The following is a 15,856-nucleotide window of genomic DNA, read 5'->3' as shown; positions in this document are numbered from 1 at the left end:
TTCAACAATCACAACATTATATGTGGATGATACTGCTTTATTAGCAAGATCTCTCAGTCCCAAACTAGTTATCAAAAGACTCCAAAACAGTATTCACACATTGGAGAAATGGCTGATGGATTGGAGGATCCAAACAAACCCACCGAAGAGTTCAGCCATCCTGTTCACCAAAAAAAAGTTTCAGATCAAGGAAAACATACACCTGCTAGGTGTCGAGGTCCCATGGCAGAACGAAGTCAAATACCTCGGTGTCGTGTTTGACAAAAAACTCCAATTCACCAATCATATAAAATACATAGCTCAAAGACATCCAAAGCAATCGCCCAGCTCTACTCCATGATCAACAGAAGAAGTAAACTGGATATCCAGAACAAACTACTCATATACAAGATGGTAATATGTCCAGTCATCATGTACGCATCTCCTACATGGAGCCACACCTCGAATACAAATATTTAAAAACTGCAGAGGATACAGAACAAATGCCTGATAATGATTCTGGATGACCCATGGTTTATAAGAAACTCCCAGATTCGCCGAGAAGTCAACACTCCCTACATCGCATCCCTCCTCTGATCTAGCAGCAAAGTTCTTCACCAAGACAATCATCCAAACCCACTGATCAAGCAAGCTTCAGACTACAATGAAACAGAATTCTACAAATACAAAAGACCCAAGTCAATTTTATGCTCAGCTGACCACAGCTAATCTCACTGCCCTTCCTGGGCGAGCTTAACGCTCAATAACTCTCCACTCAAAGAACTCCCCCTCAGACAAAGGGGAATATGAAAAGCATTTATGCTTCACCCATCAAGGCAGCAACGTTCTGCGTGTGTGATTTGCTAAATGTTTGAAATAAATGAGTCATTCGACAGAACTCTTAATTTTGCAGAAAAGGTGTTGCTTTAGCAATCTGCGTTCTATAACAGAATGGCAGCAGGGTTGGATAAGGGGAATAGATATACCATGATATGTCTAGGTTTTGAAAGGCATTTGACAGAATTACACACGCGAAGTTTTTTTATACAAACTTGAATGAGTGGATATGAAAAATAAACTTGTGACATGGATAGGAGAGTAGCTCACTGGCAGGTATCAGAAAGGGATATTATGGAGGTGCTGAACCTAAAAAGGAAGGTGACGAGTGTGTAAAACAGTGATCTGTACATGAGGTCACTGTTGTTTATCTTGTATATTAATGATTTTGGGGTGGATCTAGTTACTTGGAGTTGAAAATTACTAATGACGCTATAGAGCCCTGGGGATTATAGTGTACAACGAGTTAAAGTTTAGGGACCACATTGCTAAGCTAGTTTTCATTGTATCAGAAAACCGCAGTGTTGTAGATAACACTAATTTATGGAGGGGAAAAAAAATAGAAGAAAATAAAAGAAAAATGGAAGGCATTCCCCCACTTTACAAAACTTTGGTAAGACCAGGGGTGCAACCAGGACCGGCCTTCTCTATAAAGGAGCCCGGGTGCAAGAAATCTTTTGGGGCCCTAAAATATTTTTCAAAGTTAAAAATTAAAGGATTCGAAATAAACTCTTACCTGCAAATGATTTTGGCACAGGAAAACGGGGAAAAAAAAAAAAAAACATTCAAAATATAATACGTTTCCTCAAATGTGTACCGACTGTGCCCACTCGATCGTGGGGTCCGGGTGCATTGCACCCACTGCACCCCCCGAGATGGCCAGCCCCACACAACCCAATCAGCAACTAAGGCAATGCCTATAAGGGAGCGGCAAAGTTGGAGGATGGCAGAAAACATCAAAATTATATCTCAGCCATAAAAACACCATTTTTTTTTTATTATTAAAATTATTATTTAAATATTTTATATTTCGTGAATTTTGGGAGCAGCATATTACCTCAATAACTGTCTTGGATATAAACCACATTTGGACTCAACCTCTAGAAATTATGTAAAAATGTGGTTAGCAAGGGGGGGGGGCGTGAGGACTGATTATTTTTTCTTGGAGAGTGTGAGTGAGTGCATTGGATTGTCAGAATGGATTGAGGGCACTTTCTCAGTGAATGAGTTCAAGGAGTGTAAATAATGGTTAGTATGTTCATCCCGCAATGAGTCCTTGGACTCTGTCGAGATGCCCGTGTAACAACAACACCACTTATTATTATTACACTGAAGTGCCATTGAATTAGGGATAGCCACCTAGTAATGCGTTGGACTCCCCCCCTCCCATCCCCCCTTCTCTGGCTCTGCTAACGGCCACCACACGATGAGGCAAGGACTCCACAAGCTTGGCGAAATGTTTCACAGATGTGGCGTCCCAGTGACATAGCTATAGCTTTTGTCATCCGGGGCAATTCCTGAGTTTGTCGCCCCTCTCAATACACACCAAAAATACTACAAAAATTCAAAACGATGTAGGGAAATAAATTAAAACAGTATGTTTATTTTAGTTGTAAGTATATTTCGTAAGTACTAATTATTAATTAAGTAATAAAATTACTAAGTTAACATTAGCGCCTCCGTAGCGCAATTGGAAGAATGACGGTACATTGTGCCCTTCGATTGGAATAGGCCTAAGTTCGATTCTCGTCGGGAGGAATCTTTATCTGGACAATTTCAATCGAAGGTGAGTTAGCCGATCTCATACGGAGGTAGCAGGGTTTTTTTTCCTGGAAACTCAGGTTTTTCATCCCGCATACAGACAAATCGGCCCTTCAGAACACACGCAATTTACAGACAAAAAATATTAGTTGTGGTGGTGGTGGTGGTGGGTGCTAGATGGCATTGATGGAGATGATTCGTGGTGGATGTTTGGTGTAGTGGTTGAGACAGTTGTAGGTGTCCTCCCGTGATGAGTCTTTGGACTCCTTGGAGGTATCAGGAATAATAAGAATAATAATAAATAAATAAAATAATCGCCGAAAAATAAAATTATGTCTATCTTTAGCGAATTGTGGACAGCTCTGGACGCCACAGTGGCGTACCTGGGGGAGGGTCTGCCTCCGGCGACACCACTGTGCCGTCCTGAGCTGTCCACAATTTGCTAAAGTTCGGCAGTGATGGAACATGGGCCTTGAACACCCTGCTTGAAATATCCCAAAGATTTTTGATGGGATTTAAATCAGGTCTTCTAGGTGGCCATGTCATTGTTTCAAAGTCAACAGAATGCTCCTGGACCCAAGCAGTAGCCTGCTTGGACCTGTGAGATGAACAGTTGTCTTGCTGGTAGACCACGTCCCAAAGATTTCCAACTGAAGACACCCAGGCTATCACTGAGCCACCACAAGCTTGTACAATTCCAACCTGACATGCAGGATACATGGCTTCATGGGGTTGGCGCAATGTCCTCAGTCTCTCATCAGCGCTGTGAAGTTTAAATCACGATTCATCACTTCAGGCTATACATTGCCAATTTTCAATCGTCCAGTTTCGATATTCTTTAACCCAGGCAAAGAGTTCAGCCCTGTGTCATGCTGTTAGAAGTGGGACTGAACCCGAGACGGTGAAGTGAATGTTACAAGGTCGTTGAATTGACTTTCCGGCTGAAACCCTTATTCAGATGGGAGGTGATTTGGGAAAATGCCTGGCCCCTATTGGTCCATACGATGCAAGTCAGAAGGTGAAGCCCACGATCATTCAAGCTCAACAAATTTTCATATTCCCAGAACACTTTTGAAACTGTCACACGAGAAAATCCAAGCTCATTGACAGTTTCAGATATCGAGTGACCATCCGCAGGCATCTATGATATGTCCTCTGTCAAACGCACATAAATCCCGTGCCTTTCCTATTATGCTTCTCACAATAAATGCTTGGAGTAGCCAACGCTGACAACTAAGTATAACCACAACTAAGTACTGCTACACATCCGCACAAATTCTGGAGTTGTGGTACAAAATTTGCATAGCGACTCCTATCCATAATTCAATGGCACTTCAGTGTATTATTATTATTAGTAGTAGTAGTATTAGTATTATTGCAACTTTGGTTTAATTCTAAATATATTAAGCCATAAATAAATAAATACGCAAATGGCTTTTATTCCTCTGCAAAGAGTTGGTGAGGTCATTTTAGCCGTATCTGACTTTTGGAAACTGAGGGACCATAACCAAAACATAACAAAAGGAGCTTTAAGTAAGGGAAATCTATCAAGATCGTTTTGTGTGGAGGCAATAAATTAAAAAAAAAAAAAAAATTGTTGCATGCTATTGTGTTTAGATTCAGCTTTTAGGAAGCAATTGGGAATGAAGAACACTATTAATATTAGTGCGTTCATCATTCTTGACTTTCCATTGAAATTAGAAACTTTACTACGAAATTTTATGAAAAACCCAAGTTTCTAGGAGAAGAAACCCGTTTGCCCATGTCAGAGATCAACTAACTTGGGAACCAGTTAAAGAAAGGCTTTGAGTTTCTGAATTCAATTATCTTGAAAAATATGTTATGTGAATGTTAGACCTTCCTCACAATTATAATATTGCCAAATAATAGTAGTAGTAGTTTAAGAGGGTGCAGGCATGTACCTAGTGAATAATTTCTCTTTGCTGTTTTTATCACCTTTGCAATATGTTCTTTGAACTTCAATTCATTATTAACCAACATACTTGCTTCCTCCACTTCCTGTAATACAACATTTCCAATATAATACACAGCTTTACTTTTTTGAGATCGAAAGTGTAAAAATCTTACATTTACTGGTGTTACATTGATATATCTCTGCACTTGTTAGCCCACATAGCCACTTTATTGAAATTGGTCTGAAGCACCAGTGCATCTGCATCATTCCTAATAACTTTTCTCACTTAGTGTCTCATCTGCAAACAGCTGAATATCAGATTGTAGACAGCTCACAATATCATTAACAAATTCCCCTTTATAAAGCGTTGATACTTCCACATTTGGATTACTGTGCTCAGGTCTGGTCACCTGGATTCCTTGGAGATGAGGAGGCTGTGGAGAGGGTTCAGAGAAGAGTGACCAAGTTGGTGAGTGATGTAAAAAATGCTCCCTACATTGATAGATTGAGAGCTTGTGAATTGCAGAGATTTGTTGATAGGCAAAGAAGAGGGGGGGGTATGATAGAAACATTTAAATTACTGAAAGGTTTTTATAGGATTGATGCAGGGGAAATGTTTCAGCTGTGTGATAGTGATGGAAGAACAAGAGGTCATCTCTGGAAATTAAAGAAGAGTGTGGTTAACAAAGGTGTCAGAACAAGGTTTTTTGCCTGGAGGGTGGTGAATGAGTGGAATTCATTGCCTGACTTAGTTGTGAGCTCTTCATCTGTAAATGAATTCAAGAAGAGATATGACAGATATTGTTTTGCTAGTTTGGGTCTCCCGTGATGAGTCTACTGACTCCATGGAGATACCTGTAATAATAATAATAACAAATTAAACAGCAGTGGTCCTAGAACAGAATCCTGTGGGACTCTACCAGTAACTCTCCTCCTGAGGGACATGGCACCCCTATACACCACCGTTTGATATCGATTAGAAAGCCAGTTTGCTATCCATTCAACCATAACTTATACACCAGTTTATTATGTGGTAGCCTGTCAAAGGCCTTTGTAAAATCCAGAAGTATCACTGTATACGAATCATTCCTATCCAGAGCTGTAGTCACTTTATTATAAAATGTAAGTAAATTTTTAAAACAAGACCTCCCTTTAACAAACCCATGTTGACCTCTATACAGAATCCTCTTTTTTTCTACCCCAATACTGTATTCTATTCCTAACCAATCTCTCCAGAAATGCAAACTGGACTGTAATTTGAAACATCTGTTTTTGCTTCCACCTTTATGCAATGGAATAATCTTGCCCTCTTTCCACCTCATTAGGGATTGTTGAGGACACTAGACTGTCATTAAACAACCGAGTCAATGGAAGTGTCAGTTCCTTAGTGCATTCTTTGATAACACAGTGAAATTCCATCCAGTCCAATAGCCTTATTCACATCAAGATGACTTAAACAATCATAGACTTCTATCTCATTCACCTTCAAGGAACTAGATTGAAGTATTGATTCCTCAACTTCCTGTTTCCTTAAAATAGTATCATTATCATTACATATGAAAAACCTTAGCGAAATGATCATTGAACAACTCCACAATAACTTCTTCCTTGGTCACTCTTGTACCATCTCTATCCAGCAGTGTTATCTTCCCATAATCATTCCTTCTCTTGCTAGCTGCATAAGAGAAAAACTCTCTGGGATGTTTCTTAGCCTGTTTTGCTAGTCTCCTCTCATAATTTAATTTCATCTTTCTTGTTATACTTGTCGCTCTTCTTGCCTGCACTTTATAGATTTCATGTAACTGTTCACATCTTCCAAGTTTATATTTTCTCCATAATCTTCTCTTCTCTTCTTCTGCAATTTCTGCTTAATTCCCTATTCATCCATTTATGGATGAATAGGGAAATGAAAATGAGGCAGCCATAGTTATTGGTGTTAGGAGAACATTGTAGATCTGTGGCTGAATTCAAAGACAGTCTTTCATACTGCACCTATAGAGGGCACCAGCTAGGATTGTAGGGTCACGGTATCCAGTTTGCATTTGCTTTTCTGTGCCTGCATCCATATGCATATCTCATATTCTTGTGCCTTTGAAGATGCTTTGGTGATAAGACAAAATATTCACTAATAAAAGTTAGTTACTTATTATTCATAGACTTGCTCCTGTCTTTAAACAAAACATAAGTATAACATATCCTCCATTTTAACTAAAAATTCCACATGGTTTATTTACCTCTTATTCCCCAGGCAGATGTAAGTTGCCTACATTGGTTATTGACAAAATTCTCTAGTGCTCAAACCAGACCCAACACTCTTAAACCTTGGGTCCTCTTCATCATATGCTATTTCAGGTGATTATCTCTTAGTGGCTCATAAATTCCATTTCCTTTTCCCCATAATATTTATTCTTCACTCACTGCAATAATTTTCAGTGCTCGTCCTTTGCATCTTCTGGCCTATAGTAACAGTCTACTATATATTTTATCTTGCTGACCTTTATCTCACACTATACAGCCTCAAATGTATTGCATCCCATATTCTTGCCTTTCTGCTGAATAGCCACCTTTGCTGGTTGCAGTTCTACTGTTATCCAAGACATCCCACAATGAATATGTTGATGTCATGGAGGTTGTTGTTGTGGGGGAGCAATATCCAAGTAGAGGAAAGTTACCAGTAGTGTGTCCCACGGATATGTGCAGGGTATGCAGTGACATGCAGTTGTTTGCAGATGATGCAAGGTTTGAAAGAACTTTGAGGATCAGAGCAGACCGAATGAATGGGCAAGTAAGTACTGTTCCATTTCAGTGTTGCAAAGTATAAGGTTTTAAAATTTGGGAAGCACAGATGTAATGCAGAGTAAGCAGTTGGGGGGGGGGGTGATAGTAGACAAGGATTTACCTAAAATTTCAGGGGCACATTGCTAAAATTGTGTGAGTTTCAGAGAGAGAGGATTATGGCAATTGCCTGAAGGACACTCATGTGTAAAAATAAGAATGTTATGCTTCTATTGTATAAGAATTAGTTTTTTAAAAGTATGAAGAATTGTTAAAAAGGTCAAGAGACAACTAAGGTGGTTTCTGGTCTCTAGAATGTTGAGTGTGACGACCTATTGAAGGATTGCAATTTGCAGAATTTAGTTGATAGGATGAGGAGGAAATGATTGAGACATATAAGTTGGTATGGGGATTATTTCTAGATTAATGTGGATGACATTTTTCATAGACTGCAGATGAGACAAAAGGAGGACAACAGACCATCCCTGCAAGCTGTAATAAGGAGGGTGTGAGCAGAGAAATGAGAAGATTTTTGTGTTGAGAGTGGTGGGTGATTGGAATGAGAGGTCCCACTGTCTCTGCACTCACCACACTCTCTTGGGTAAAAGTGTGGTGGAGTGCAGAGACAGTAGTACCTCCTATAATAAGTCTTTGGACTCCCAGGATCTAATGATGACAATACTACTACTAATAATAACAAGAAGAAGAGTGTTTGAGAGCAACAGAGTGAGGTGAATTTTTATAATGAGTTGACAAAGTAGGTAGAATAGAAATGAACCTCTCATAGTTAGTTCAGGGATCTCATAAAGGCCCAGAAATAATACTGATATATATATATATATATATATATATATACACACACATGCACATATGTGTATATATATATATATAGGCCCAGAAATAATACTGATATATATATATATATATATACACACACATGCACATATGTGTATGTATATATATATAGGCCCAGAAATAATACTGATATATATATATATATATATATATATATATATATATATATATATATATATATATATATATATATATATATATATATATATATATATATATATATATATATATATATATATATATATATATATATATGTGCGTGTGTATATATATATATACACTCATGTCCGTGCGGTTAGCCTAGTGGTTTTGCACTTCGCAACCATATGCCTGGAGAAGGAGCGTCCCAGGTTCGATTCCCGTCGACGATGTGAGGAGCTTAAGAATCTTTCTCAGCCATAGCCAAGTTAGCCAGTCTTGGGCTTGGACAGCAGGGTTTTTTCCACTAGTTTATCTGGGGTTTTTCATCCCGCAAGCAGGCAAACTGGCCCCGTGAACACACATGGATTACAGTCAGGAATACTGACCCAGCCATAAGCCTGATTCATCAGCTTTGCTGGTCCCAAGCCTGGATAAAATTTGGGGGGATTAAGATGGTGCCGTACCTTCCCGTAAAAGGGACTCACGGCCATTGTATCATCATGTGAAACTAACTATACACTCATGAGCCAAAACATTATGACCACCTACCTAGTAGTAGTATGTTGGTTCTCTTTTAGCTATGATAACAGCTTGTCTCCATCTTGGCATTGACTCTGTGAGTTATTTCAACCGACTAGACAGAATAATATCCCAGAGGTCATTTATTATAATAAATAATAAATGCAGAAGTATCAGAGAGGAGGAAATTTGTTTAGATTTATAAGGCAGGTGAAATAAAAGATACCAGCTTGGACAGTACAATGGATGAAAGAATTTGAAGGAAACAGAGACCAGAGAAATCAAACAACAACTGTAGATGAAAAAAAAGATTATGGAAAAAAGTGTATATATATAATATTTATATTTTCATCTGCAGTTGCTGTTTGATTTCTCTGGTCTCTGTTTCCTTCAAATTCTCTCATCCATTGTACTATCCAAGCTGGTATCTTTTATTTCACCTGCCTTATAAATATACACAATTTTTTTCCTTTCTGATACTTCCGCATTTATTATTTATTATAATAAATTACCTGTGGGACATTATTCTGTCTAGTTAGTCCAAAATACCTCAGGATGTGGACAAGCTGTTATCTCAGCTAAAAGAGACCAAACTTGCTACTAGGTAGGTGGTCATAATATTTTTGGCTCGTGTGTGTGTGAGAGAGAGAGAGAGTGGCAGAGACCTGTTGCATGAGGAATATAAGGCTCAAGCTACGAAAGTGACTAATGTAGTAAGGAGGGAAAAATTAGAAGACAAGAGGAGACTGAACTGCAATCCAAGGAGAATCCAGTATTATTCTAGTAAGAGGAGAAATTATTGTATATGAATGCCTTTTCTAGATGGAGATAGCAGTTGTGGTGAAGAAACAGATGATGTAGTAGAGATGTTTGATGTTCACTTAATTAGAATGTTTCATCATGGTGAAGTAGGTTTTATTTATAGAGGGATAGGGAGGATTGAAGGATTAGAACTGAATGAAGAAGATGTATTTAAAACACTGAACATTCTAGATGAAAGTAAGGCAGTAGGATTGGGTTAGACTTCACCACATTTATGGGAATATGTTATGCAACTGACCATATATTGAACTGACTGTTTAATGAACTGGTTGAGTTCCAAAGGAGTGGTGGGAAAAGTAAGATAATATCATTGCATGTGGATGAAAGTAGAGATGTGGTATCCAACTTTGGAGAACAGTTTGTATTACTTCTGTGGCTAATTAAAATTTTGGAAAAATTGGAAAGTACTTTGAATAGAATTGAGCAGATAAGGGTAATATGATGTATGAAAGTCAGCATGGATTGGGTAACTATGGTTTTAGTAATTGGGTTACCTTTTGTAATAAAATAACAATAGCATTTGATTAGGAAAAGACCTATACTGTCATTTTTCTGGATTTTGTGAAGGCATTTGACAGGGTGCCATATGATAAGTTGATATTTAAGTTACAATGTATTGGTTTCAAGATCAGTTTATAGAACTTGGCTGTTGGCATTCTAATAGATACTAGAGAGTTGTGTATTGGGAAAGTTCCATAGGGCTCAGTACCATTACTGTTTGTCCTTTATGTTGATAATATTGTCCCCGGATCACAAAGAAATATTCAGTTGTTTGCAGATGATATGAAGCTTAAAAGGGTTATCAGTAAAAGTGCTGGTGTGGCTCTTCAGGAGGATTTGAATGAACTGGAAATGTGGGAAAATTAATGGGAATATTTTTAACACAGTAAAAATGTCAGATTTTGAAGTTTGGTGTATACAACCTGTCAACTGTCCACAGATGACAGGTTGTATACAAACTCTCTTTCTTGATAGAGCTATTCTGAAAGTGAATGAATTAGTGGACCTTAAAAAGGGCGATGGTGAAAAAAAAATTTGAAGATCAAGGGACATATTGCAAGCCAGCCTAGAGAATTGCTTTAATAGAGGACATTGGTCAGCAGAGATAAGAGGGTGATAGTCCCATTGTATATGACTAAATCTCCAATACTGTGCTCAGTGGTCACCAGAACTGTGGAACTTTGGTTATGGCGACAGACAGAGGGCATTTTGGTATGAGGTTGATGCAAAAAGAGTAGTGAATAAGAAGGTCATAAGTAGGCTTTTTTGTTGCATGAAGAGTGGTAGGAGCACGGAATGTTTTGCCTGATAGGATGGTGAGAGTGCAGATAGTGAATGAATTTAAGGGGTGTTATAATAGACTTCAGGTTGGCCATGCAATGTTTCGCAATTTGCAGGTGGGAAAGCAGAAAGTATGTTGGTACTTTCAGTACCTGTGTACAACTTTTAAAATTTTAGTAGCATCATACCCCTCTCAAGAGGATATGCAAAGGCAATTTAGGAGAAGTTATTATAATATTTCATTCAAACACAAATAATTATAAAAGTATTTACTTTGGACATTTGTGTTACATTAAATTACAAAGATTATTATTATTATTATTATGTGACAAATCCAGGGAGTCTGAAGATTCATCAAGGGAGGGCACCTGCTTTACAACTATATCTACACCACTCAATCCACCAACTAATGAACTGCAACTACACCAATGCCATCTACCGCCCGCCACCACCACCACTAGGATTTTCACAGACAATCACAAACATCCATACCCACAGCAGAATTCGAACCTGCAGCCGTTTGGCTGGAGAGTGGATATGCTAACCACTCGGCCAACCAGGCCGGCAAGATGCGAAGCAACTTTTAATTATTAAATAGATTTTAGTTATATGAATCCAATATACATACAAAAGAAACAAAAATTATGCAATTTAAATTTTAAATAATAAAACAAAGTTTAATAAGACAAATTAAACAATTTCTGTTGGGGAGAAGTTAGTTTGCTGAAATCTGGTTCTATATTTGTTATTTTTAGCCATAGATGGGTCTCCCCGTCCAGACGACAGTTCGTTTTATTTTATTTATTATTATTATTTTTTTTTTTTTTTGAGGGTCCACAAGCACAGAAAACTGAACTTCATGCATATAACCTGTACATCTATTCATTCAAATTGTGAATGCAGACACAAATAAACATGTATAGATGCCATTATAATTTAAGATACAAATGATTCCAAAATTTCGTGGGAAGTTCTGAAAGGGTGGTTTGAACTATTTGAATGTAATACAAAGAGTTTGAACCACACAGCTAGAATGTAATGGTGCCATCGACCAGATGCTGCTCTAAAGGTCAATCAATACATACCAAGAGCTATGTTTTATTTAAAACATCATTTACATTTTTTGTTATTATTAAAAATGAATTATGGAAGAGACCTGCACTTATCTGCATCAAAAATATAAAAGTTAAAAAAAGTAATCAAAATTAAAAAAAAAAATGCCTTTTGTCCTCAAAGACCTTTTGCATATCTCCTTGGAAAACACTACTATAGAGGATCTCCCACTATGTCTTACAGCTCTGTGAAAGTCCTGAATAGTAATAATAATAATAATAACAATAATAATACTGTAATTATTTCTATGAATAATTCAGTGTAGAGGATATTGCAGCACATTGTTACTTCTATGTAGTATAATGTTAAGTTCTTTATATTTAAGAAAATATGTGTGTTGATATCCACCTTTTGCAATAATCATTATGTGTCTCTTTGTTAGTTACTAAGATTATAATGATATCATTGTGCATTTTAGACTATCGTCATCCATCTATAATTCCAGTCCCAGAACCGGACTACAGTGACTCAGATAAAGGAGAAGATGATGTGGAAGATATGAAACCAAGAGATGAGGGATCATTGGGTGAAAAAGAACAAATGAGGATATACAGGGATGAAGACATGTTGAGAACAGAGTCTTCACCTGAAGATGGCATGCACTCCAGAAAGGGAAGATCTTACCACCTCAATGGATCTAGTGCCAGTGGAGTACATTTTACTGATGATGGCTTAATTTTACCAAAGAAACCTCCAAATCCCTGTCTAGAATCAGAGGAGCGTCAGCAACTACATAAAGAGCTTCTTTTTAATCAGAAAATGTAGGTATTTTTTTTTTTTTTACATGAAGTTTTATTATAAGGAAAAAAGTATAGTAGTTTGGCTCCATTAAACTTCTCTGGTTTATTTCTAAGCTAGAGGTAATCATTTAAACTAATAATTAAAAATAAAACTTTAAAATATTTCCTCACTGTCTGTATCTCTTTTATGGGACCACTCTGTTTGATCCATTTATATGCTCTCATAGAAAGTTTGATCTTTAGCACTCTTCTCACTCCATGGATGCCCTGAAATAATACTAATTCTGTCTCTTTTCCATCTACTGTTTATGTTAACAACAGAAAGTAAACTATATAAGATATTCCATAATAAAATTTTGAAATTTTCTATGTGAAAAAAAGTTGCATGACCTTCATATAGAGAGATAAAAAATTTAAGATATGTCAACCATGTATTGATTGAGTTAATTTATACACTATCCTACTAAAATTCATAAGATATAACTCTGATTGCAGGAAAATGAATGTAATCATGCATATTTTTCATACAATATGCATATTTTTTAGCCTACACAGAAGATGTTTGCATTGAAGTAATTTTTATCTTGCAGCCAAATGATAACTAGATGAAAAGAACTGAGCATTCCCCCTTTAGAAATGTTATCTTGGGGGGGGGGGGGGAGCGAACACATTTGAGAAATTATGTGCTATTGCACAGCAGTTAAGAATCTCCAAGTTCACAGTTTCAGTGTTCAGAAGAAATGGAAGCCCAGCGGCCTCTTCTGAGAAGGCCAGTTACTTCGTCTCATTATCAGACCCAAGACAATCTATGTTTGAAGATATATGTAACCACAAGTGCTTCCATGACAAGTAGACAGCTGCATACCATGAAATTTCACAGAAGAGCTGTAGCCCACAAATCTTTGTGAACAAAAGTTTGTAGGCTACATCTACACAACATGAATATACATCATCCATGCACATAGACCAAGCCAAATAGAAACTGTGGATTGTCCTACAGAAACGTGGTCCTATGAAACAGTAAACTATATTACATGTTGGTTTCCATTCTAATGGATACGTATGGACATGGAGAATGCATAAAGGTGTGCTTTTTTTTACCTTAGTGTATTTTTACTACTCATGTAAATGTTTGGAGATGGTAGTGCAATGCTGTAGAGATTGCTTCTCAATATTTCTCATTGATCAAATAGTTTTTGTTCAGCAGTTCATTGAAGTGTGTGAGTGCTTTAGAAAAAAAAAAAAAAAAACAGAAAATATTAAGAATCAAATATTTTGAAAACAAGGTCCAACTGAAATTAAAATAGACTTTGATAACAATTTAGAATCTGTCTCTTTGTTTCCGATGGTCAAAAGCATGGGCAGCTCTATTTAAACAACATGGCAGAGAGAACTTGGAAGATTCATTCATTTTGTATTATGGTGATTCAACGGCTGTTAGCCCTTTTTACAGGGAGGTATGGCACCACCTCAATTCCCCCCCCCCCCATTTTTATCTGGGCTCGGGACCGGCATAGCTGATAATTCAGACCTATGGCTGGAGGGATTGTCTTAAGTATTTCTGACTCTATTCATGTGTGTGTGTGTTCACGAGGCCGGTTTGCCTGCTTGCAGGATGAAAAACCCCAGATAAACTGGGGGGAAAACCCTGCTGTCCACTCCCAAGACCGGCTAACTTGGCTATGGCTGAGGAAGATCCTTAAGCTTCTCATGTTGCCGGCAGGAATCGAACTTAGGACACTCCTTCCCCAGGCATATGGTTACAAAGCGCATAGCCACTAGGCTAACCATGCAGACTTGGAAGATGATCCTCACAGTGGATGACTATCCACAGCAACAAATGATGAAACTATTGGAAAAAACCATGCTATGGTTGAAAAACCAATGAATTAAAGTAAGATTGGTGAGGCTATGGACATCCCAACTGAATAGGTGCACTACCTAATCTAAGAATTGGGAATGTCAAAAGTGTCCACTAAGCAGGTGCCATGTTTGTTAACACTGGAAACAAAACAGATTCAATGTCAAATTTTGAAAATGTCTGGAGCATACAAAGAATCCATCTGATTTTTAGAGGTGATTTGTGATTACTGATGCAACTTGGATCCACCAGTAGAAGCCAGAGGCAAAAGAACAATAAAAAGAATGCAAGCATCCCTTATCTCCACCTCCAAAGAAGGCACAGGCAGTTCCATCTACTAGCAAAGTCATGTTATCAATCTTCTGAGATTTTAAGGTGATAATAATCATTGGTTATCTTGCAAAGGGCCCAACTATAAATGGAAAGTACTACCCTAACTGCTAACCTTCTACAACAGTTACATGAAAAAATTCATAAGAAAAGGCATGAACAACCAAGAAAAGAGGTGCTGTTTCAACATGACAAACATGCCATACTAATGTACCAGCTCATACATCTGCAATTGTGGTAGTAGCCAAACTTTATGAACTTGGCTTTGAATTGTTGCCACATTCTCCATATATGCTTGATATGGCTCTATCTGACTTCTTCCTATTTCCAAAACTCAAAATTTTCTTGGTTGGAAAGAAAATTTTCATCAGATGAAGAGATTATTGTAGCAGCACACAGCTTTTTTGCATGCCTCAAAGAATTAGCTTATAATATAAATTATTTTGCAAATTATTATTATTATTATTATTATACGGGCACCTCCATGGAGTCTGAAAACTCATTGCAGGAGACCCAATCTATCCACACAATCTATCATACCTCTCCTTGAACCCATTGACAGACAAAGCACTCACAACTGACTCTGGCAACCCATTCCACTTATTCACCACTCTCCAAGCAAAAAATCTAGTCCTCACATCCCTGCTGACCACTCCTTTATTCAACTTCCAGGGATGATCCCTTGTTCTGGCCCCTCTAGCCAAGTACTGAAACATTTCCCCTGCATCAGTCCTGTAAAAAACTTAAAGCAACATAAATGTTTATATGATATCTCATATTTTTTTTCTTATCAACCAACTTCTGCAATCCACACACACACACACACCCTCATATTTAAGTTACTGTTAAGTTCCCTATCTTCACATGGAAAATTCCACAGGCCACTTGCCTTTGAATCCTCTCCACTGCTTCCTCATCCCCAAGAAA

General features: G+C 37.6%; 1 protein-coding gene across 2 annotated transcripts in view; it reads left to right on the top strand.

Annotated features, from left to right (window-relative positions):
- The window catches only part of LOC150106601 (uncharacterized), a 128,860-nt gene that overhangs the window by 75,946 nt on the left and 37,058 nt on the right, over positions 1-15,856 (top strand). For both annotated transcript variants that reach the window (XM_090392563.1, XM_090392564.1), the window contains one exon: positions 12,417-12,759. In XM_090392563.1, coding sequence (XP_090248689.1) covers positions 12,417-12,759 — 343 coding nt within the window. The remainder of the gene's footprint in view (positions 1-12,416; positions 12,760-15,856) is intronic.

Source organism: Typopeltis vanoorti, chromosome 5, assembly GCF_054136105.1.
Source record: "Typopeltis vanoorti isolate ZY-2024b chromosome 5, IOZ_Tvanoo_1.0, whole genome shotgun sequence".
In the NCBI taxonomy this organism is placed as follows: domain Eukaryota; kingdom Metazoa; phylum Arthropoda; class Arachnida; order Uropygi; family Thelyphonidae; genus Typopeltis; species Typopeltis vanoorti.
The sequence above is the reverse complement of the archived record's forward strand: the minus strand, read 5'-3'. Positions and strand labels throughout refer to the sequence as shown.